At 37.0% G+C, this 25,164-nt stretch overlaps 1 protein-coding gene across 11 annotated transcripts in view; it reads right to left on the bottom strand.

Moving 5' to 3' along the window:
• Positions 1-25,164, bottom strand: part of SLIT2 (slit guidance ligand 2) — a 257,601-nt gene that overhangs the window by 42,518 nt on the left and 189,919 nt on the right. For all 11 annotated transcript variants that reach the window (XM_030946830.1, XM_030946825.1, XM_030946835.1 and 8 more), the window contains 9 exons: positions 23,777-23,927; positions 17,700-17,774; positions 13,122-13,265; positions 11,413-11,556; positions 10,104-10,270; positions 9,203-9,335; positions 4,323-4,391; positions 2,247-2,318; positions 1,952-2,023 (listed from right to left, as the gene is read on the bottom strand). In XM_030946830.1, the coding sequence (XP_030802690.1) occupies positions 1,952-2,023; positions 2,247-2,318; positions 4,323-4,391; positions 9,203-9,335; positions 10,104-10,270; positions 11,413-11,556; positions 13,122-13,265; positions 17,700-17,774; positions 23,777-23,927 (1,027 nt within the window). The remainder of the gene's footprint in view (positions 1-1,951; positions 2,024-2,246; positions 2,319-4,322; positions 4,392-9,202; positions 9,336-10,103; positions 10,271-11,412; positions 11,557-13,121; positions 13,266-17,699; positions 17,775-23,776; positions 23,928-25,164) is intronic.

Raw genomic sequence — 25,164 nt, 5'->3', positions numbered from 1 at the left:
TTTCATTTCTGTTTTTTTTTTTTGAAAACTCTAACTAATAGCCTACTTGTCATTTGATTTTTTTCATCCTGGGTTTTCATAAGAAATACAAATACTGTATTTTAAAACTGAAAAATAAAAATTGATAAAAGTAGGCACAGTTATGCAAAGTAACGATTTGATTTAGAGATAGCAGATAGCAAAAGAGTTTCTGATTTTTTCAGCATCTCCCTGAAATTTGCATTAATTATGTTCATATGATCTTTTTAATCTTTCATGGATTCATAGAACATACAGACATTGACTGTTAATAAAAGTATTAACATTTTTGTCCAAATTATTTAATATAGAGGTATAAAATGAAAGACTTCATTAAGCATCACTAATGGCAATAGTGATAATGCTTTTGTAGAAAACCTGCTGGTTTCATCAACCACATGAAGTTCAACAAGGGCTGGGGCTGGATTCTGCACCTGGCATGGGGCAATCCTGGATGTAGATTCAAACTGAGGAATGAGATGCTGGAAAGCAGTGCCAGGAAAGGCACAGGGCATCCTGGTCACTGGGAAGTTGAACATGAGCCAGCAGTGCCCTGGCAGCCAGGAGGGCCAGCCCTGTCCTGGGGGGCACCAGGCACAGCATGGCCAGCTGGGCAAGGGAGGGGATTGTCCTGCTCTGCTCTGAGCTGGGGCAGCCTCACCTTGAATATTGCAATTTTGGGTGCCACAGTAGAAGAAAGATGGGAAGCTAATACAGACTATCCAAAGAAGACTAATGGTGGTGTGAAGAGCCTTCAGAGGAAGCTGTAAGAACAGGGGCTGAGGTCACTTGGTCTGTTCAGCCTGGAGGAGATTGAGGGGAGACCTCATTGCAGTCTGTAATTTCCTCATGAGGGGAAAAGAAGGGGTAAGCACTGATCTCTTCTGTCTGATGACCAGTGACAGCACCCAAGGGAATGAAGTGAGTCAGGGGAGGTTTAGATTGGGTATTAGGGAAAGATTCTTCACCCAACCACCAGAAGGTGGCTGGGCACTGGAACAGGCTCCCCAGGGGTCACAGCACCAGGTCTGATGGAGCTCAAGAAGCATTTGGGCAATGCTCTCATGCACATGGTGTGACTCTTGGGGATGATGTTGTGCAGGGCCAGGAGTTGGACCCAGTGATCCTTGTGGGTCCCTTCCAACTCAGCTCATTCTGTGGTTCTGTGAAAAGTATCTCTCCTTTTCTATAAATGAATTCATTTACATGAATATCTAACAAAAACAGAATTACAGTTCTTGAAATTATCCATATTGTTATTGAATAACTGAAGTTATGAAAGCACACTTAAATTATGCCATACTTTAGCTATTTAGCGCAACCAAGTATTTAAGTGGTTATAAATGACCCACATGGAGGCAAAAATTACATGTTCTGCTGGGGGCTTTTGAAAAGGAATTTTTGCAGGCTTTCTTCTTAATGACAAACTAAAACTGTAAATGAGACTGACTGTTCTTTATTTTTCTGTGCCCATTTTTGTGCCCTGTCAACTATGTTTTTCCTAGTGGTAAAATGGAAAGTTTTCTTGCAACCAAAAAGGAAAGTCATTGATTTTCAATACTTAATAATGACATCATGGCTTTGGAAATACTCCTACATTAGATAAAACAAGACAAAAAAATTACTGCTGCAATAAAAATATTAAAAATTCAACTGCAAACTCCCCTGATACATACTGAAGGAATTTACACGTGGGATTTTTTACTAGACTTTAATGCTTATAACAAGGAAGAACATAACACAAAAAAAGAAATACAGCTGCCATTAAAAATCAGAAAAGTAAAAAGTGCATGTCTTAGATTTTTAAGGCTACATAATTATCACTTCTGAAATATTTGATAGGTTTTATAATCTGCTAACTTCCTATGGTTCTGTTATCTTCTGTACACAAATAAAAATTATGGAAAATAGGAATGATTAAAATAATACTTACAACAACCTGAGTGATTTCAACCCATCAAAAGTCCGTGCAGGAATACATCTTAGGCGGTTGTAACTAAGAATTCTGAAAATATACAAAATGCTGTCAGCAAGTGAATCAGTTATTCAGTAAACTACGCAGAGCATGACCAAAAGCAGCTTTTGCACACATAGCTAGTTAGGAAACAAGTTATTTTACAGCCTCCAAACCAAGCAAGTTTTAATGTCAACTAAACACCCTGTCTTTCCAAGACAAAAAACCCCACTGTAATGCTTCCAAAGAGTCACTGTTACATGTTTAAACTTACAAGGTGAGCAGCTGAGTCATGTTGCTGAAGCTCTGATTAGAAAGAGTGCTGATTCTGTTGTTACTTAAATCTCTAAAAAATAAATTCAGAAATTCAGACCTTAAAATGATTGCCCCAGTCCCAAAACACTGTAAGGTTAAACAGACACATTTTCATTAGTAGAAGTAGTATTATCATTGATATAACTATTTAAAGCAGCACCTGTTTTTATTTTCACATGCCATATACAAGGCCAGCAAGTGTTTAGCTTGATGAATAAAAAGCATTTCCATTTCAACACAGATGAAAAAGCAGTGCAATTCATTCTAATACAATATCAATGCTCATCATGCTACCAAGTTAATAATGCAATCCTTCATGAACTCAAGCACAAAAATGAAAGTAATGTTTTAAAGTGGAAGTCATTCTAGTCATGTCCCTCATGACACCTAAGTAAATATCATTTCATACTCTACTTAACACTTACATGATGAAGACATCAAAGCCCAGAGCTATTATTATAAAGAACTTAGATTTACAGTAAAAGCCTTAATGTCTTTGTTCAAAATTCTAATGAATAAAATCTTAAACACAATTATGATGGAAGCTGTAGTGGTATGCTGGTAGCTTCAAAGATGCTGTATTAAATGTGAATGCTGTCTGTTCTTTATTCTCATATTGTGCTTTACTTCTCATTTTATGTTGACTATTTCAGTACTGTTTCATGTATTTTGTGGTGAAATACTGCCCTTTTTTTAGAGGGAACCTTGGTATATTAACTTAAGAGCACTGTTGAATAGGTATGCAATATACGTATTTCCCCACTTGAAATTTTCATGAAAGCATTAAAGATGACTGACTCATAATAAGCATACTAGGCAACTATAACAGACAAATGGATTCAAAAGAGAAAGAAAAAGATAAAAATAAACAACTTTCTTTGTTAATCTGGAACTCAGAAGACTTGTATGTAATTCTTTTTTGACCACAGGATTATGCACAGTGGTTTCTCTTTCCAAACACAACTGAGGAACATTCTCAACTACATAACAGCAGTATGAGTAAACATACAGAAGACTTTAAAATAATGTGCCCTGCAGGTCTCATAAATGGAGACTGTTAATACTCATTTGCATTCTATTTACCATTCATGAATTCATAACTTCCCTAAACTATTCACAAAGATTTCCTACAAGTTCTACACAGGATAGACTTGAAAATATTGCAAGGGTTTTTTTTTTTCATTATATTATTTGAAAAATACAAAAAGTTTTGAAAGTATGGGTTTTAAAAAATTTGTGACTGTGACTTCTTTTGTCTAACATGAGGTAAATAAAGGAAATTAAGTTCTTGTTTTTGAATTGCGCTAAACCCAGTGAAAAATGAAATTTAAGGGATGCAGTTTCTCCCCTCACTTTTCATTCTGATTATAATGAAACCACAAACTGCTTTCAGAATGTAACACAGTTCAGCCTCAGCTGGTATAAATTTTTATAGTCCTAACAAAGACCATGGAACTACAGCTGGAATTACAGGCATTTGCATCTATAGTCTTCCTGTTTTTCCTCACTGTACACTTAAAAGGTACAGAAATCATATTCAAATAATCCATGAGGTAGAGGTAATAAATTTTAGAGCAACTAGAGTTTTGCCTAAAATCACATAGCGAGTCAGCAGTTGAGTTGGCAGCAAGGCATTTTAGACAAGCTCCCCCTTCGGGTCATGAAAACCATATACTGTGGGAGAAACAATTACCATGACTTTAAAATATCTGATATCTCTTTTGAGAATAACTATAATTTTTGTTTTGTTATTTTGTGATGTAATCACTGCAATAAAATACCAATGCTCATAAAACGTGACTGGGTATATTATATGTAGGATTTGATAAGTAGAATAAAATATCCTCACTTACAAAAAATGTTTGGGTATTTTCTGAAAGATATGATACATTTTACAGACTTTTTCTTAGAAATAAATTCAAGTATAATTGAGTAAGTATAATAAAGTATAATATATACTAAAAAGTATAAGTAACTATAACAAATTTTGTTTTGCTTTTACTTCTAGTAGAGAATGCTGCTTTAAACTACTTACATGAGTGTCAAATGCTTGTAGTTGGAAAGCTCTTTTGGAACTAGGGTAAACTGATTTCCATCCAAATAACTAAATCAGAAAAATAAAACAAAGAGCATTATATATTTCATTAAAATAGGAGCATCTTCATCCACTAATGCCAGAATCCAACAGTAAAGTTAATAGCAAATGAATGCATACTTTTCCATTTTATAAGAAAACTTGCTTACAAGTTTTGGGTTTTAGAGATACAACTGAGGATTTGTAGCTTAAGATCCAAATGCTACTGTATGAAGAAACACAATAAAAATATCCCTTGCATTATAGTTTCTATTATTTCAAAATGGCTCTGCAAAATGAGGTCTTTATCATCTCCATTTCCCACACACCTACAGAGGAAAGGTGAATCTGATTTCCGCAAATCACATTAAGTGTGGATTTTTAGCTATCATGAAAAGAAACAGACTCTGGCATTGCACAGGTAGTCCTTTACACTGCAAACAGCAAGGTCTGGTTTTATCTCTAGCAGCAAATTCATTTGTCATGCCTGTGGTTCAGGTCACCTTTCTTAATTTATCCCCGTAAATTTCATGATACATCAGTACACCATGCTACAGTCCTATTCCTGTGAAGTATGTTAGTGACTGAAGACAGCAGTCAATTACCCTTCACTAGAAAAGTCAGATTTTTTTCCCCTTCTCAGTAGGTTCACAGCTCCTGTGTTATATTGCTCACTCCTCTTCCACGCTCATAATTCTCAATAAGAGACCTTCTCATCCTTGGAGTTAATGGGTTCAGAGCTCTCAAAATGAACCAGCACCGGTGTTACAGGCAGAGGAAGGTAACAAGCCTTGCCTAAAAAGCTTCCAGTGTGCAGCCAGACATAACAAAGTACAAGTGGAAGGGTTCTTCATGTAACCAGGGCAAGTTGTTCAGAGATTACAGGAAGTGCTGAATTTACCTGATGGTTTGAAATGAAGCAGATAGTGGCAAGAAGATTAAAGGTCTTTGGTTTCTCAGCTGGGGAAAATGACTTTGCTGATGGTATTACTTATGTTTCCTGGAACCCAAGTGGAAACTACACCCTCATTATCCCTATACAAAGAAGATATTTTTGCCATCCAAATACTTGCAACATGTCTGAGTTAAAAGCAGTCTTTGATAGAGACAGTTTTAGTTTTATTTTGAGCTTAATATCTTTATGCATGCTGCAGCATCTTTGGAAACTTCAGTCTTGACTAAATGGATGAACTGAAACACAGTTAAACATCACAAAAAATATCTTCATCTAATCAAAAGGCTGTCTTCCTTTCTTCTTTTTTTTTTCCTTTGGACTATGACTTTCTAGGGCTGCTTGACAAATCCAAAATGTGTCTCAAAAAACCTAATACTTACACTATGGTAATGATGGTGAATAGAGCATGGGCTTATGCAATTAATTACTAAAAAAAGCCCAACTTTTAAAATTTTTGATGAAGTAAGTATTCTGAGGATATTCTTTTATCAACAGATACATTAGGTTATATTACTAAGCTTCATTAGAACTGAAGTACTACAAGTATCCACTTGCCTGATAAAAATTCCTTCTTGTTCAAATGAGGCAACTATTAAGATATTTTATAAAACACATGAAGAGTACATCTTAGAAGAGAAATGCATGCTAATGAGCAAGAAGAATCAATCAGTGTGCAACTGTTAACAGGAACCACCTCCATTATGCTTTTGAAAAATATGCTGAATTGCATGCTTAGACACTAAAGCATACAAAAGTGGAAAGAAATGAATTTTCAGTCACAGGGGTCCACTTGCAATCCCAAAAGCATCTCTCTTTAGCTGCTTTGCTTTACATTGCATTGATGACCTTATATTGTCAAATTGTATTTATACCAAACTGTATTCAAGAAAGTCATCTTTTTGAGGAAAAAAAATAAACCACCAAACTCAAAATGTAATGAAGTTGCAGGTTTATATACCTATACCTGTGCACTAATTTGAGATCGTAATAATTTCAATTGATCAAGGGCTAAATACTTTTACATGCTACTAAGCACCAGACTAATGGTGGGCATCTCAGAATCTTCTATTTAGTACCAAACCATAAAACAGTAGAATTTTTTAGTTACTTATGAAACATAGTTATGATATTTTCTGGAAAAGCACTACATTAACCAGCCATTGTGAAACATTATTAAATACCTGCCATATGTAACACAAACCAACATTTTTCTTCCTGTAAACAATTTCTATTTCTTTCAATATTGTAACCTATTTGATCAAGAATCATATCAATTTTTATCAAATATCTCAATTTTTAGGTTCATATTTTCGCTTTCATAATGCATAAAAGTTTGCTCATATGGTCTTATGAGCAGCTTACTCAGTTAATATCTTCAAACAATGCCTAAGGTAGCAAGCTCTTTTTTTGTATCTGTTACTGTCCACCTGCATATTCAACTAGTATCTTTCATAAAATGCAATTTTAACAATTTTTCTCATAGAAAAAATGTTTCAATAGGTTGATAAAATAGCCCAGATTTTATAAAACTGCCTATGTGAAAAAGAAGACTTTTTCTATTAAAACTAGTATTTTTGCAATATCACAAAACTATCATAATCTCTGCATCATAGAGTATCCTGAGCTGGAAGGATCACAGAATCATTGCATGGGACCTCTGGAGATCATCCAGTCCAAACCCCCTGACAAGGCAGGGTTACCTAGAGCAGGTCACACAGGAACACATCCTGGTGGATTTTGACTGTCTGCAGAGAAGACTCCACAACCTCCCTGGGCAGCTTTTTCCAGTGCTCTGACACCCTCAATGTAAAGAAGTTCTTCCTCATGTTGAGGTGCAGCTTCTTGCGGCTTATTTGATGGCCATTAGTCCTTGTCCTGTTGCTGGGCACCAACCTGTTGACACCAGCCTTTGAGGTATTCGTATCTATTGATAGGATCCCATCTCAGTGTTCTCCAGACCAACCAGACCCAGCTCCCACAGTCCTTCCTCACCTGAGGAGACATTCTCAGCCCCTCATCACCTTTTTTGCCTCCACTGGACCCCCTCCAGTAACTCCTTGTCTTTCTTGAACTGTGGAGACCAGAATTGAACACAATACTCTGGAAGTGGCCTCACAAGGGTTGAACAGTGAAGGAGGATCACTTCCTTTGACCTGCTGGTTGTACTTTTCCCTAATACACCTCAGGATGGAGTCCAGCTCCTGGCTCTGCCCAGGACAACCCCTAGAGTAACACCATGTGCCTGAGAGCAGTGTCCAAACACCTCTTGGACTCTGGTAGGCTTGGTGCTGTGACCACTGCTCCAGTGTCTAGTGTCTGACCACCCTCTGAAGAAGCACCTTTTTTATTGGCATAATTTTACTTCACACTGATGTAAAAGGGACTGGTTCATAGTTACCAGAGTCAACCCTCTTGCCCTTCTCAAAAACTGGGACATTTGCCAGCTTCCAGTTGACTGGGACCTCTCTAGATTACCAAGAACAGACAGAAATCATTGAGAGAGGCCTTGTAATGGCATCAGCTGTCTCTTTGAGTATTTTTGGATTAATTTCATCAGGCCCCATAGACTTAGAGAAAGCCAGAAGAAGCAGCAAATCCTGTGCAAGTTTGGGGTTGGCTGGGTGTTAATCATTCTCACAGTCATGGTCCTTCAGCTCAGGGCATTGGGACCTCAGACCTGATCACTAGTATTGAAGACCTAAGTGAAGAAAGCATTAAACATCTCTGCTTTGTCTATGTCCCTGCTTGTGAGCTGACTATATGCACTGAAAAATGGACCAGTGTTATTTCTGGGCTGCCTTTTGTTAAGATATATTAAAAAGCTCTTTCTATTGACCCAGCAGTACTGGCCAGCTTCAGCTCTAATTGGGCCAATTTTCTTCCTATAGTAACAAGCAGCACTTCTATATTCCTCCCATGTCACCCAGTGGATGTACACTTTTTATTTTTCCCTTAGCTCCAGAAGATCCCTGCTTAGCTGACCTGGCCTTCTCCCTCACCTGCTTGGCTTCTGACATTTTCTAATTGCTTGCTCTTTAGCTCTTAACAGGTAGTACTTAAAAAGTGATCAGCACTGATGCACCTCAGTACCTTCCATGGACACCTTACTAGCTCCCTGAGCAGCCTGAAGTCGCCTCTCCTCATATTCAGAGTTGAAGTTTTGCTGGCACTTTTCCTCCTGTTGACAGAAATTTTAAACTCAACTGCTTTATGACCACTGTGGCCAAGACAGACACCTGAAGCCACTTTACTCACAAGACTCTCTTATTAGACATGCAGGAGAGCAGCTTTCCTACTTCACTCCCTTAGTACCATAAAGCCATTGTCCAGGTGTTTTTAACTCCTCAACACAGACGTAGGCCATTGATTTAGAGGATTAAGGTGCTTGATTAAGAGGTAAAAAGTATTGATTAAGAGGTATAAAAAACACGTTCATTATGAAAACACATTCATGTTATTGTTTTCTTTTTGCTTTTTCATGTAATTGAACTTCATTCCTTTCTAAACAATGACCAGAGATTAATCAGATTCACTGTTGCCCTTAATTTAACCCATTGTAACATGATATCCACACAGTTATACAATGGTTCAGTGCTGGGGATATAAAATCTGAGAGCGATTACAATTTTATACACATACATTTTTTAAGCTTTTCAGTAACAGATAGTTCTTAAGAGTGGTTTGGGACTTACAAAGCATTGCTAATTCAAACTTGACCTCTAGTTTCTCAAGATAATGTGAAAGTCTTTATAAAGCAGTGGATTAACAAATTTCAACTCATCTGCTAAATTCAATTCTTCATTTTCTTTTCCCCTCATTCTTGACACTGACAATAAAAATCTGACATTAATTTTCATAAAAAATGAAAAAAAAGCACGCCACTTACAGTTCAGTCACATCTTTTGGGATGCCTTTAGGCAAAGCTTTCAGACCTTTGTTGCTGCAGCGAACTACTGTGTCCAGACAAGTACATTCTGCAGGGCAGCGGGCCAGGGGAGAACAGCTATTGTCATCATTTCCTGGTTAATAAAAACAAACAGATGCTAAGATTGCTAAAAAATGTCTTCTCAGTATTAGCGGCAATAACCCACCTGGATTTTCTTCAAGACAACCTGATATTTCAGTATTATAATATCTCAAGGTAAGGAAAAAAAATGACATCATCTATGTAAATCATCATTCCAAGAATTTACATGTCAGGTGATGCTTTACTTAGTATAATGAAGTTTTACTAGGTAAGAATGCTATTATATGAAAAAAAAAAAATTAAAGAAAGAATAAGTCCTGAAATGAAAGACAATAAACTTAAAAAAGTATTAAAACCAGTATTTTTAAAAAAATATACAGCCTTGAAAATTGACAAACCAGTAAATGGAAGTATGTGTGAGAGATTCAAGATAGCAGCATCTCTTTTAATTAAGAGTTAATGAAGCCACAAGCTATAACATGTCATGTTATTTGATCAAGTAACCTGAAAGTGTGCTTGATTCAAGCCTCGGTGTTTGAAAATATTCTCGTCTGTACAACATTTGATCAATTTTATTTTATACTATTTCTAAACTATTAATTATAGTACTGAAGATAATTAAGGCAAGGAAAACTTTTGAAGGCATATATACAACAGCCCATGCTTTCTGATCATCCAAAATCGAGTGGAAAATTTTTAAACTGACATAGGAACTGAGCATGAAGGGCTTTAATGTGCAATACTTTGGGATCTATGGAATTCATGCAGCTATCTATATGAAAGCTGAAATTATAAAAGTTTAAAAAATTAACTTCCTTACCATCATCACATGTAAAATCCTGAATTGCCACATCCTGGATGGGAATCTCCTTGAGGAAGTAAGGCTTCTGGCAGCGAGGGTTCCCCGTCACAATGCGTTTCTTCCTCAGCCAGTCTCCAAGCCATGCCAGGTGGCAGTTGCAGTTGAAGGGATTGGCCAAGAGGTTTCTGAGAACCACAGGAAAGTATATCTCAGATGACACCATCCTTTTATCCTAAGGATTCTATTTCTATTTTCAAAAAAACTTTCTTTAAACACAGTTCTTCAAACAATAATGCATGTAAACCATAGGTGAAAGGTCTAATTTAGGCTCTGTGTGGTGAATCTTGATAGAACTTGTTTAGAAATAATTTAAAACTGTCCAAGACCTGACTTCATGTCAAGCCACTCTGTACCAATAATGCAATAATTCCATATAGAGATGGAGGCTGATTACTTTACATTATAAGCTTTAACCTGACAACAGGCATTCCATTAATTTATCATCTCAAGATTTCCATCTTTTATTTGCTCCAGAGAATAAATTTCCTTTCCGAAGTGACAGCTAAGCTGATTACATGCCAGTTACAAAAATGAATTTACTTCTAAAAGCCTCAGTACTTTTGGCATCTCCTTATTTCAGCACAAACATATTGACAATTCCATTATTTATAAACATGTCATCCTTAATATGCAAAATTAGTAACTGGGTGCAAAGTGTCACTTTTCTTGTAAAAGGGGGATTAAGTATTTTCCTGAATGATGCTACCTACAACCAGCACTTCTTCACAAAACTGAGTGGCACCTTTGCTTACTCTTTTAAATTCCCTTAAATCACATCACATTTAAATTAAAAAAATGATGCTTCTTTTTACAGAAAATGAGACCGAAGCTTCCTTATAAAACACATATGAATTAAGATTCTCAGCAGGCCAAGGAAATTGAAGATAGTAATTGGGTGGCACAGGGCAGAAGGACAGACAACATGGTAATCTAACCAGCTGTGGCTGTGTGCTGCCTACCCAAAACATGGATTTCTACCCTGGTTTAGATAAGTGGGCTTCCATGAGGGGTGTGAGCAGGATGTTCTTCCTGCATTCTTAGACACTTCTGGAAATCAAACACTGTATCAGAGAGCACCATGAAAACATACTCTTCATGTGCCCAAGATGGTCCAGAAAACAGAATTTCTCAAAACTGCCTCTATGAAATGCTTTGATCCCTGAACTTTACTAAGTGCTGTGAAATCACACATCAAAGTTATGAGGGAAATGCCCCCCAAAGGTCAGAGATGTAAATGTGGTTAGGGTAAAAGTCGAGGGTGACTCACAGCGTGGAGAGTGAATGCAGCGTGTCGAAGGAGCCGGGCGCCACGGTGGTGATCTGGTTGTCATACAGCGAGAGCAGGCGCACAGAGCTCAGCCCTGTGAAGCTGTCATTTCCCACACAGCTCACCCTGTTGCTCCTCAGCATCCTGAGAAAGAAGGATCGGCATTTTTCAGCTTAGCCTGGGCAGGGACCAGGGCTGAAGTGGCTGCTGGAGTGAGGGTCAAGAGCTGTGACCACAAAGGGGCTGCTGCCAGTGAAGGGACCACAGTGCAGTGATCCCTGGGCTGTCACCTCACTGAAGGGACTGAGTGCAGTGTGTGTGGAGCAGGCTGGAAGACAAAGGTGGGTGGGTAGCTTTCACAGAGGCAAGGGGTGTTTCACAGAATCACAGAATGGGTAAGGTTGGAAAGGACCACTGGAGATCATCTGGTGCAGCCCTGCTCAAGCAGGGTTCCCTAGAGCTTTTCCCTAGAGAGTTACATCTGGTTTGTGTCCAGATGGCTTCTGAATACCTCCAGATGAGACCCCACAACCTCTTTGGGTAACCTGCTCCAGTTTCTCCTAAGTGTTCAGGGTTTTTTTCTTTTTTTTTTTTCAATACCAGCAGCAGTAATTATGAATTTTTAATTGACAAGAAATGAAACTGATTGAAATTCCCCAAATCAAAAAAACACAGCAGCCCTCTCTTCATGTTTCGAAGGATGGTGACTCCAGAACTGCTATTTATATAGAGTAGAGGCTTGTACCAGCTTACCTCCTCTTGAGGCCCCTTTTACTTCATTTTTTTGGGACAGATTCTAGAAACCACTTCTACTGCATTCAAAAGCATTTCATTCAAATGAAATCAGCATTCCTCCTCAGCACGACTCTAAGACAGTACACATTTCAGAATCCTAAGCTATTCTAAAATCTCTCAAATTTCTATAAAACTTAAGAGCTTTGAAGTCTGTTATTCTCTTCTCTGTCCACCAAAAGATGGTAATTTCCCCCCTTGCTCTTGTCTAGGACTAGCTGCTTTAAACAATTTTAGCAGCTTTAACTGCAAGGTTAGAAATTGTAGATGTGATTTATTTAAAATACCTAATGTCTATGGACAGCTGAAACCCCAAAGACGATTTAATCTTGGCTCTGGTCTGCAGATCAGAAGGACAGGCTCTCTGAAGAAGGCCAAGATGCCGTAGATTGTACAAACATATTTTTTGAGTGGAAAGAACTAAACTGCTTCATGGAAAGAATGAAATGAGTTCAAGCTATAGTGCTTTTAATCTTGCCTTCACTGTTGAAATGACAAAAAGATTACCTAGGAGAGAATCATTTCCCACATTTCAATACACACCAGAACAATTTCTTCCTCCAGCAAAATTCCCAGTAATGGTTGAGTTGAAATGAATCAGACTGCATTACGTAAAATGTGTAATTCCCATGCAAAATTCTGTTACTTTCATGATTATTTCCATTTCCATTTCTGAACTTAGATGTTTACCCATTCTCAACTGCTTCATTGCTTTAGATGACCCAGTATACCCATAATTAATAACTAATAAATTAGTATAATGCATAGCTTCTAGTAAAATAGGAATAAAAACCAAAATATGCTTGAATAATCCATAGCTAATTCTCCAAAATAATTTTTTTAGGACAGATACAATATTATTCTTAAAAATACCTGTGAGAAAAGGAGAATAAAATCACACAAATAAATATACTTACAGTGTTTTGAGACTTTCTAGTCCTTTGAACATTTTGTGTTGAACACTTTCCAAGCGATTGCTTGTGAGCAATAGTTCATTCACACCAGAGGCTCCATCAAATGCTCCTTCTTCTATATCTGTAATCTTGTTATTGCTCAGGTTTCTATTACACATTAACACAAACAGACAAAAACTGAGGGGATTTTCTTTTATAAGTGTCCTAAATTAACTATTAAATGCTGCAGTCTGAATAAATTCCAAGAAAGACTTAGAATCTTAGTTTTCCACTAAGCTTGGAAAAGATCTCCAAAATCATCAAATGTAATCTTGATGCAATAGCCAAGTTGTTGTGTAAAAGAACAAAATATAAACACATCATTCAACTTCAAACCAGTAAAAAAAAAATGCCCTTCTAATTAAGGAAGCAAAGATTTTTAAAGTAATCTTTGGAAGATGGTTTTTAAATAATGGCAATCACCCAAACTATGCTGCTGCCACATAAGAACATATTTTCCTAATTTTGAATCTTATCAGTAACTATATTTTTTCAGGTCTCCAGCCTTTGTAGCATTTTTAGATGAATTAGTAACAAAATTATACTGTATGAGTACAGCACAGCTAACCTCTGATTTATTGTATCTTGATAGAAAAATATAAGAAAACAGTATAAACAGCAACATATGTAAAGGAAATGTGTGAATATAAACAGTACATGAAATGTTAATAATTTATGACATTAGCTAGAGAGGAGGGTTTATAAGCAAGATAATTGCATGTATCTGCAATTTGCCTGCAAAGTGGATCAAAATGTGGGGAAAATGACCTAAAATATTGCCAAAATACTCAGTGTTTACATTTTTAGTTGAAATATGGAAATTACATCCCAAATGTGTAGTATCTGTACTATATATACACAAAAGCAAACATATGCAACAGCACACATTTTCTTAAGTATTTTTCATAATAGTGCCCTTTTGTTTTGTGTGTTTCATATAATTATTTACACATATTACAGAAGTACATAGCTACACATTAAACAGTGTTAGAATACACTGCTGATTTTTAAAAGGATCTTAAAAACTCTCTGAGATAAAGTGAATGGAAGTAAAGCTGAAGACTATTTGATGGAATTAATGGTGTTGGGAAGAAAATCAAACATTATTTGATGCAATTTCTAGAACGGTGTTTAATTCATTCAAAACAAGAAAGATAATGTTTGTTAGGAAAAAAACCCCAGGAAGCTGTGGCTTAATCTTCAGTGCTGATTACTCTCTCTAGACTAGCTGAAATGTAACCTACACCTTGCTTGTGATGAAGAATACAATCATCTCATCAGTTACGTGGGATAGGACCTTTAATATCATCAAGTCCAAGCATCTAATCCAGTACTGCAAAGTCCATTACAAAAATGTATCTGTAAATCTTTTACATTTCTCCAGGGGTGGCAACACCACCACTTCCTTGGGTGACCTGTTCCACTGCTTGACAGCCATGGAGAAACCAAACTAAACCTCCTCTGCTGTGATTTGATATTATTTCCTCTTATCTTGTCACTTGTCACCTGGGAAAAAAGGACAACCCCCACCTCACTACAACCTCCTTTCAGATACGTGTAAAGAGCGATAAGGTCCCCACCAAACATTTCTCCAGGCTAAACAACCCATTTCCTTAGCTGCTCCTCATCATACTTGGGCTCCATACCCTCCAGGAGCTTTGTTACCTTCCTCTGGACTCTTTCCAGCACCTCAATGTCTTTTTGGTAGAGAGGAATCCCAAACTGAACAAACTACTCAAGATGTGCCCTCACCAATGACAAGCACTGAGGGACAATCACTGCCCTGGTCCTGCTGGCCGCACTATTGCAGACACGGGCCAGGTACCATTTGTCTTCTTGGCCACCTGGGCACATGCTGGTTCATGCTGGGGGCTGTTGTCCAGCATCCCCAGATCGTTTTCTGCTGGGCAGCTTTCCAGCCATTCTTCCCCAAGTCTGAGCACTGCCTGGGGATGTTATGTCAGTGTAGGATCTGGCACTTGGACTTGCTGAATCTCATACCATTGGCCTTAGCCCATCTATCCAGCCAGTCCAGATCCCTCTGCAGAGCCTACCTACCCTCCATGGGTCACCTAACATGATGTCATTTGCAAACTTGTGGAGAGTGAATTTAATCCTCTCATCCAGATTATCAACACACGTATTAAACACAACTGATACGGAGCCCTAGGGAACACCACTTGTGACTGTCTGCCACCTGGATTTAACTTCATTCACCACCCTCTGGGCCCAGCCATCCAGCCATTCTTTTACCCAGTGAAGTATATGTCTGTCCAAGCCATGAAGAGCCAGTGTATCCAGGAGAATGCTGTGGGAAATGCTGTCAAAGGCTTAACAAAAGTCTAAGTAGACAACATCCACAATTAAGGCTTTAATTTCGTTTCACAGTGGAGCTGTTCAGTCTGCAAGGTGCCGTGGAAGACTGGAAGCAAGAAACTCATTATTTTTAATCTCAGATGGCTTGCAAATGTCAAGCCCTCAGTTTCCTAAAACCTTTTTTGTTCTTGCTGTAACATGGATACTGCTTCACCCACTTCACATAGATATTTTAAAGATTAATGTTGCATAGCTAATCAATGTTACAGCGCATACACATGCTTTATTACTGATGAAGCGCCAAATCAATGAAACATTTAGGCCTCAATTTTTCAATGTCATCTGTGCAGAAAGATCTTTGCACCTATTTTGAACCTCCAGAAGAAATATGAGCTTCACAGAAATACAGAATTCACTCATATTGGTCTCTGAAACATCAGTACTTCACTTCCTTCCAGTGATGCTTAAGCAGTCACTGTATTATTCTCTCAATGGAAGAATGTTGTAACAACTGATAACTGTATTAGGAAGTTATGGAGCAGTATTATTAAAATAGTTAACACTTCATTAATATTTTTTTCTTTTTTCCCTTTTCAATTAACCAGATTTTAAAGCCTTTCGGACTTCCAACAGACAGCTACATCAAGACTGATTAATATTCATCCTTTTTTTTCCCCTTTTGTCTTGAACACCTCCTCATCTTAAAAGAAATATTGTTAAATATGAAGATCTGATATATGTATAAATGGGTGTGTATGCATGTGCATGTATGACACATCAAGCAGTTTATTTATTTTATAGAATCCTGCAATCATAGAATGTCTTGCGTTGGAAAAGCCCTAAAATATAATCTAGTTCCAACACCTCTGCTGTAGGCAGGGACACCTTTCACTATATATTGATGAGGATGTTAAATACAGGCCCTTAAAGGACATCTTTTGTCATTGATGTCTTTGGGACTCTGAGCCACTGACCATTGCCCTCTGAATGCTGCTGTTTAAACAATTTCTTATCCATCTAAGTCCACCCATCAAGCCCATCTCTCCCCAGTTTAGAGAGAAGGATGCTGCAGGGGCCCATGTCAAAGGCTTTACAGAAGTCCTGATAAATGACATGTACAGCCCTTCCCTTGTCCACTGATGCTTCATATTGATACTTGATATTTCCAAAGTACACTGTAGCTGTAAAAAGTGCTAATCTGAGATTCTTGAAGATTGAGGAAAACAGGGTATCTACTGCATAGCACCAGAACATTGTTGTGCCAGACATTGCTACATTCTTTTTCTAAGTATTGCAGCTTGGTTCAAAGTGGTAAGGTCTACTCAAGTAGAGAGGTCAAAGGCAAGTTAATTTTACATTGTTGGGGTTTTAAAAATATTTTAATAGAAAAAAATCAGTAATAAATATTTAACTAATTGTGATCACACCGCCAAGGATCTGGTTAAGGCTAACAATAGTTGAAGCAATACTATTGCCCCCTTAAGATTTTGATCAGAAATACTGATCTGTTACAAATGGTAGTCACAAGGTGACTACTAATCTGTTTTTACTTGCATTCTTCTTCACTACTATTTATGTTTGGTTTAATCCGGAGATGATTGAGCACAGATTCACAAAGTCTAACTAAATTATCTACCTTCAAACGTGTCTTTTACATAAGCTAAACAAAAGCTTCTCATAGTCTTATTTTTAGCAACACTTGCAATTGGTAAGATTATGAACTACTCTTAGAACATTAACTGTTAGCATGGACTTACATGGATGACCTATCAAACCACTTTTTCTCTGTCATTTAAATTTTGATATTCCCCTCACCTAATGACCATTTAATGAAGCACAGAATCAATGGCATGTCCTTAATATGCTGAAAGAGGCAAAACTGTCTGGTTAGAGAGTAATACAGGAAGTTACAAAAGATTACTGGAATCTCTTCTAAGCAGCTTATACTGTGAGCTCCCTGCTGTGCCTGCATAAGAGACCAGCTGGCTGGATGCTGCTGTGAAGGTGCTGGAGCTATACACCATGGGAAGTGGCTGCTGGCAGTGGCAAGCCCCATACAGGAGAGCTGCCAACTCTGACCTACCTCAGGGATTAATTTAAACCCATTCTTGATTTTTGATTGGAATAAACGGAATCTTTTGTAGATTAGAACTAAGAAAGGTGGAGAGTCACAGCAAGGAGCTAATACACTATCCGAATAGACAAGGTCATTGAATTTGCACTTACATTTTACGCAGCTGAGGAAGTTTCTTAAAGATTCCAGTAGCTTCCAGGACTGAAAATTCATTGTTATTTAGTCGCCTAAAAAAAAAATTACATCAATTTCAGAAAAAAATTATTCAGGGATTGATACAGAATGTTCCACATCATGTGAACTTTTCAGTTTGGTTTCCCTGAACATCTGATATTTAACTGGTAGCTGCAGAACAATTCCTTATATAGTGACATTTGTAATTTTGATAATTCCTGTGAATGAACATTCTCATTCCTGGGAATGAACATTCTCATTAGTTAAACTTAGGCATACATAAGACACTTTCAAAACCTGATCACAAAACTTTACACAGCTAAAGCTGAAAAGGAATTTAAGATGATGTTTTTAATTTTTCAAACAAAAACGTAACTAAGGGAGGATTCCATGGCAACTTATAAATAAAAGTCTTTAGAAGGACATATAAACCACTGAAGATTAGTCTTCTGTTCTTTAAAGGATATCAGGTGGAGTCTGCCAGACATCTGGAGGTACTCACAGAACACTATTTACAAAAATGAAAGAATTACTCTTCTTTTGATTAGGGAATGAAACCCACCGCATAGGTCTTCCCATGAATTTAAAAACACTTCCCTCACCATGATTTATCTTCATACCACTACAGCTGGCACACATACATTGCTTAAGGCAGCATTAAATGCTGGTTTGTAACCCTGTAAGAAGGAATGCAATGAGTGACAAATACTAGCTGGGCATTTCTCTTTCCTGCACAGGTATCAAGGCTTACAGTACAGCATACCTTTAACAGCAGCTAGGTTAGGGGACCATCTACATTTCAAACCATACTTGCATTGACCCAGTACTCCCTACTTCCTCTCTTGGAATGAAAATGGAAATGATGAGTCTTAGATCCTTTATATGCTCTAATAGAGCCATATTATTAAGGAAGGGAGTCTGTCCAGCATTTCTTTAGAAATCTTAAATAGGAAGGAGAAGATAGGACTGACAAGATCACTGTGAAATGAAATTCAGCACAATTCTAAACCCAGAATGCTTTTCAGAATTGCCTTATTGCAAGACAAGTTAAAAAAAAAAAAAGAAAATTAAAGAAAGCTGTTTGTTCATCCTTCCCTTCTGTTCATTCTCATTGATAGCCAGAAGGGAAATGAAGGTTGTAAATCTGAAGGTATGGTTGTACAACAGTTTCAACATGGAACCAAACTGAAAGAAGACAGAAGTTTTTTGGATATACACAAAACATTCATATATCACACTAAACTATAAGGAACATGAATTTCTGAAGATGCTATCACCTCTAAAAATCAGACTTAATGTGATTTTTAGGGGGACCATATAAAATACTCTTGCACATTCTAAATTAATAACGTTATTTCGTCACTCTTAACAGACTTTTCTTTACCCTATCTATCCACAAAAGAACCACTGACCAATCTATAAATGCTGACATCTCCAAATACTTTTCAAGTGCTATACCATCTAGAATGACTTGGTAATGAAAACATTAACTGATTTTAATAATACTTACTTGCTGTATTGCAAACATTTCTAACCCCACCAAAAAATGCAAATAATTTGATCATTTATCCTTTGCAACAATCTTTTACCTATTAGAAGTAATTTACTTTGTCTGTCCCTCAAGTTTCTTTCACACAAATGCCTTCAACCCTTCCCATCTTCTTTTCTATGATTCTTGTTCTCCTTGAATTTTTTCCGAGCAATTATATCCATCTTGAAAAACGAAGTCTTGAGCACAGTATTCCAGCTGATCCTTTGCTATTGCTATGCACAGTACAATAATTATTTCCTATAATTTACATTCTACATTCCTATACATATATCCTGAAATGAAATTTGCATTAGTGTCCAATAGCTTCCTTCATCTTTAATATGTATGATAACCAGGTTATTTTTTCTTGACCTATTTGCTGTTTATGCCTCAATCTTGTAGTTCTATCTAATTTCATAAGTAGAATTTTAATTTTATTTTATTTAAATTGTATTTATTTAAATTAATTCATACACAATGGGAACAAAATTATTAGAGATAACTGGAAAGTTTACAGATGTGATGGGATCTCCATTCTGTATCTTAATATTATTTTTTGAGCCCAGTGCTCTTCACTGGTAAAGACAGCAACTGTAGTTATTACCCATCACTAGATCAAGAAAATTATCTTAAAATTACTTTTACCTGGTTTATTCAAATAAAGTACTGAAATATCATTCTCAAAATCAAAAATAAACAGAAGCACTTGATCTTAATGTCTACATATTCTGTTTGTCTGTATTATTTGATGCTTTTTGCTGTTTTAAAAACACAATGGCTAAGATATTGCATGTTTTTGAATAGTAGTTGAACCTTCCTGGAAGCCTATACACTGCAGTGATAGTCGTGCTTTCTAAAACTACCTTGTTAGGTGATCATCTATTGTAAAATCATTATAAAAATTTAGCATATAAGACTGAAATTATTTTTTATTTAGCATTTCTCCTGGGGCCTTCATTTTGAGTGATTTCTGAAATGCTTCCTGCATTTTCCTACATTTTAGAAAGCTACCTGAAAAATATTTTATTTTTGGGATGCAATTACAGACTTGTACTTTATATCAAATACTTTACTGTCAGATTAGACAGATCATTCAAAGTTTCTCTGGAAGACACTGAGCAAGGGACAAAATGGGAAGTTAGAACAGCAGTTAGTTGGCTTAGGTATGATTTTTTTAACTTTAACAATTAAGTAGCTGTCTTGAACTATATTAATATTTTCTGATTAAAAAAGAAACCAGCTACCTGGAGGAAACCGGATTTTTTCCCTGTGATATTACTGCTGTTGCAATTTACACAATAGACACATTTTTTAAGAGACTCACAGGATATGCTGAGTTGGAGGAGACCCACAAAGACCACTGGGTCCAGTTCCTGGCCCTGTCACTGGTCACCACAGAGCAGAGATCAGTGCCTGCCCTCCTCTTTCCCTCATGAGGAAGTTGTAACTGCAATGAGGTCACCCCTCAATCTCCTCTTTTCCAGACTGAGCAAGCCAGGGGACCTCAGCTGCTCCTCATATGGCTTCTCCTCAAGGTCATTCACCATCTCTGTTGCCCTCCTTTGGACAACTTCTTTTCTTACTTTTGATCTTCATTTCCAAGCTAAGATTCAACTCCAAGCATCACTCTGCAGAAATTAGTCTAGCTCTCCTCATCACCTAAAGAAGCATCAATGTAATTTGACTCTAACAAATGTTTCTGTATCACATTTTGTGGACCAAAAAAAAAAAATAGGAAGGCTAACTAGCTGCTATTCTCATACATGCCAGTAAATATGCAAACTGGAAATCAAAGAATGGTCCTAGAGCTGGACTGGGAAGTCCTGAGATAAACAACAAAGTGCATCAAAGACCAGGACAGAAGGAAACAAGAGGAAGAGCTATAACTTTTGTATCAGTGAGGCAAAAACCAAAGTAATGTATTTGGCTCGAGCAAATGGATTTTTAGCAGAAGTAAAAATAAAGAAGTAATTTCTCTATCCTCTCTAGAATATTTGCAAAACTGTTGAAATTTTTATTACATCAAATGGCTTGAAGAACAATCTGTACAGCCTATCCAGTAGAAGGCTGAAAAATGACTTTGTTATAGTTAAGCACCATCTTACTTGGATAGAGTGCTGGAAAGAAAAGGGCTCTTTAATGCAAACAATATAAAGGAAGCAATGATGGAAACTGAAGAGAGGTAGAGTACATCTAAAACTAAAAGTTCCCATTAAAAAAAAAATAATAGAAGTGAAAGAAAATAAATTCTGTAACAGTCTCAGGGGAATGGTGGAATTTTTAATCGACTAACACTTTCAAATAAAACTGGATATTTTCTGAAAGAAGTGCTGTAATTTCATATTTAGTAAAAAATTTTTTTGTCAACTGAAATTTGAGTGTTTAGGATATAGAGTATATGAGGCTTGATTATTTCATTATTCCTCCTGAATTTAACATGTAGGAACCATAATTATAGAAAGAAAACACCTGACATCTTCCACATGTAAATAAATTAATCTAAAAAAACAATTAAAATGCTAGAATAAAATTATAATTTTTTCAGAGAAGAGACAATTAAACATGATTCCTCCTAAATATCAAAGTAATGCATGCTTAATAATGTCAACAACTCCATTCCTCTTGTCTTGGTTCAGTAGCTTCATTTATACAACCACTATTTGATGATTTCTTCCCACACTTTAACCTGTTACTTATTCCATCAGATTTTATTCTTAAACAATTGTATCTCAACATATCAGATAACATAAAATGTATTTCTCCACTGAAATCTATCTCACTTCACACAAGACTGTATCCTTTTTTTTTTCTCTGATTGTAATTTTCAGATTTGTAATAGGAACATGTTGTGGTTTAAACCCAGGAAGACACCACGTTCAACACAGCTACTTCGCTCTCTCCTCCACCATCAGGATCAGGGAGAGAACCAGAAGGGTAAAAGCTGGAAAAATCATGGGTAAAGACAGTTTAATAGGGAAATAAAAAGCCAAGCACCCAAGTAAAGAAAAACAAGAAATTAATTCACTGCTCTCCATGGGCAGTCAGGTGTTCAGCCATCCCCAGGAGAGCAGGGCTCCTTCAATTGTAACAGTGTCTTGAAAAGACAAACACTATCACTCCAAATGCCCCACTCTTCCTCCTTCTTCCTCCCCTTTATGTACTGAGCATGATGTTACATGGTCTGGAATATCCCTTTGGTCAGTTTGGGTCACCTGTCCTGGCTTTGTCTCCTCCCAACCTCCCATGTACCCCCAGCTTCCTTGCCAGCATGGCAGTACAAAAAGCAGAAAAGGCCTTGGCTCTCTGTAAATCCTGCTCAGCAAGAACAAAAGCATCTCCATATTATCAACCCTCTGTTCAGCACAATTCCAAATCATAAGCCCATACTCTCCGCTGTGAAGGGAATTAACTCTACCCCAGCCAAAACCAGCACAGAAAATAGTAATACTAAGTTCAACTCCTCCCAGATTAGACACAGAAAGAAAGTCTCCATATGTGTTTCAAAAATATTTCAGTTTTAAATCTCTTTTCCTGTCCAGATATTCAAACACTTAACAATAGTCTCACTATTTCATATCTGATTGCCATAGTGTTTCTTTGATGACAGCTGTGGACTGCTCTTTTAAGATGTGTGCCATCCTGGTGCTCATCTCACCCCTGCAGGTGACAACTTGATCACAACAATCTTGTCTCCACATCTCTACACTGCTTTACTATGTCAAATCAAAGTCCATTTTTTTTGTCCCTCAACATTTTGCCTTGTTCTTTAAACTGAATCTCCTAGGAAAACAGCTATTTCCTTCCACCTTTGCTCTGCAATGACAGTCACTTTCATCTACCTTTCTGCCAATCCTTCAACCATCTCTGCATTCCCTTTTATACTATTCTTTGCACATGGAGAAACCTTATACAGCTGTCTTAATTTTATCTTTCACTCCTTCCTTGAAGATTACTTCAGTTGTAATGCTTAAAAATAATTCCCATATGGCACTTATTAAGCAAGTAATAATCTCTGAGTCCTTCTCTCTCCACCTCTATTCATTATATTATTATCTCATCTTCTTAACTCTGATCTGTTTGTCTGATTTATCTTCCTCTGGTCTCCTGCCCAAAAAACATAATGTATGCTTTGCTTAAAAAGAATTGTCTCTGTCTGTTTAAACATCTAGGTAGCACTTTTCAAGACAGACGTCTCTGGTTACTGGATGCCCTACTCTCTCCTGCAATTAAAAGTTTAAATCAAAATAAACCCCACTACCTTTCAAAAAATCAAAGTGGATTCCTCAGGTCCTGAAGAACTAGAAACATAAAATAGTTGTGTTATTTCTTTATCATAGGTTTTTAGGGCCACATGGTAAAGAAATAATGCATAAATAATTTTATGAATATTTAAGCCTTTGAAGTGCACCATGGAGATTACTTTCAATTTTTGCTGTTCAAAAAAAGTAAAGCTGTGGTTTCATATTTAAAAATTTTAGCCTTTCTCCCTAAGTAAACAATCCTTTTATTATAGGTTCAACTTACAGCTCTGCTGTGTACTGGGGAATGTGATCAGGAATTTTGTTGAGTTTCTGATTGGAGCAGTCCACTGTGGTTCCTTCACAGCGACATTTCTCAGGGCAAGCCAAATCTGCAAAGCAGTCTCCACTTAATTTGGATCTGTAATCTTCAGTGCCTGTAGAAGATTCAAGTCAAAACACAGATACTAAGTCAATAAAGTATAAGATTTTCTTCTGGTGAGAGGGTTGAAAAGACGTCTGCAATGCAGATAACGGGTGGGCAACTTGGGAAATGCATGATAAACTCTGTGATACTGAACAGACACAAGGGCTTCAAGAGAGGGTTAAATATAGGGACTTAAGATATGCTGGAAAAAGAAACTGAGACCAACTTCACATAGCAGGATAACATTAACTTGAGCTTTTCACAGCTGTACTTTCTGCTGATTATGTTGTCAGCCAATCTAGCCTTGTTTACAGCTAATCAAACAAATGCCACTGTTTGTTTTAGAATTTGTTTTCTTTCTCTGTATCAAGAATAAATAGATACTGAATGCCACCTTTTCTCTTTCTCTGGTTACAAATTTGTATTGTTGACTGGACTTCATTAACCTCTGTGATTTTTTTGTTTTTATAGTCCCGATACTCCACATCATCTCAACAAATAAGTTGAAAGCCCTGTTTTCAGCTTTAATTTAAAAAATGTGTGATCCTGACTTAAGCCTCAGCAGCTTGCCATGCTGTAGAAAGCTGCGTGACGTTCCATGGTGCTTGACAGAACCATGTTTTACTCATACCTCACAACCACATGGTTAGATCAAGCACAACAGAAAATCTCGCTACATTATCAAAACTGCATCCATTAGGCCAAGGATAAGAGCAAGGGAAAAGAGGAAGGAGTAGGTATAAATTACAGAAGCATTTGAAGTTTAATACTTGCTTACATGACATGGCATTCTTATTACTGAATGTCCAATGCCACAGTAACAGTATCACTGTCACAGATTAAATAAAAATACAATATATATACAAAAAAAAAAAAAAGGGCAAAAAAAGAACCACATTGAAAGTTTCCTCCACCATTTCCCAGAGTCAGTCAAAGAAAACATCCTAAACATATCAGGAAAAAACACCTGGTAAGGAACTGAGGGTGGGTGACAAAGAAAACAAAGAGAAGCCAAAAGGACCTGTGGGTTCTTCTTGGACAAAGGTGAAAAGACTGAGACTAGCAGAAGGTGCATCAGGGCTGGGAGGTACACTGTGATTTAGTTCAGACACTGAACTTTACTTACAGCCAAAATGGTGAACTCCTGAAAAAGTAAAGATAGCCAAGAAGGAAAGAAAGACAGAGTAATGCCAATTAAGACAAAAACATGAACTAAGCTCTCATGTTCTCTACTTAACTTTTGTTTG

This window comes from Camarhynchus parvulus, chromosome 4 (assembly GCF_901933205.1).
Source record: "Camarhynchus parvulus chromosome 4, STF_HiC, whole genome shotgun sequence".
In the NCBI taxonomy this organism is placed as follows: Eukaryota; Metazoa; Chordata; class Aves; order Passeriformes; family Thraupidae; genus Camarhynchus; species Camarhynchus parvulus.
The sequence above is the reverse complement of the archived record's forward strand: the minus strand, read 5'-3'. Positions and strand labels throughout refer to the sequence as shown.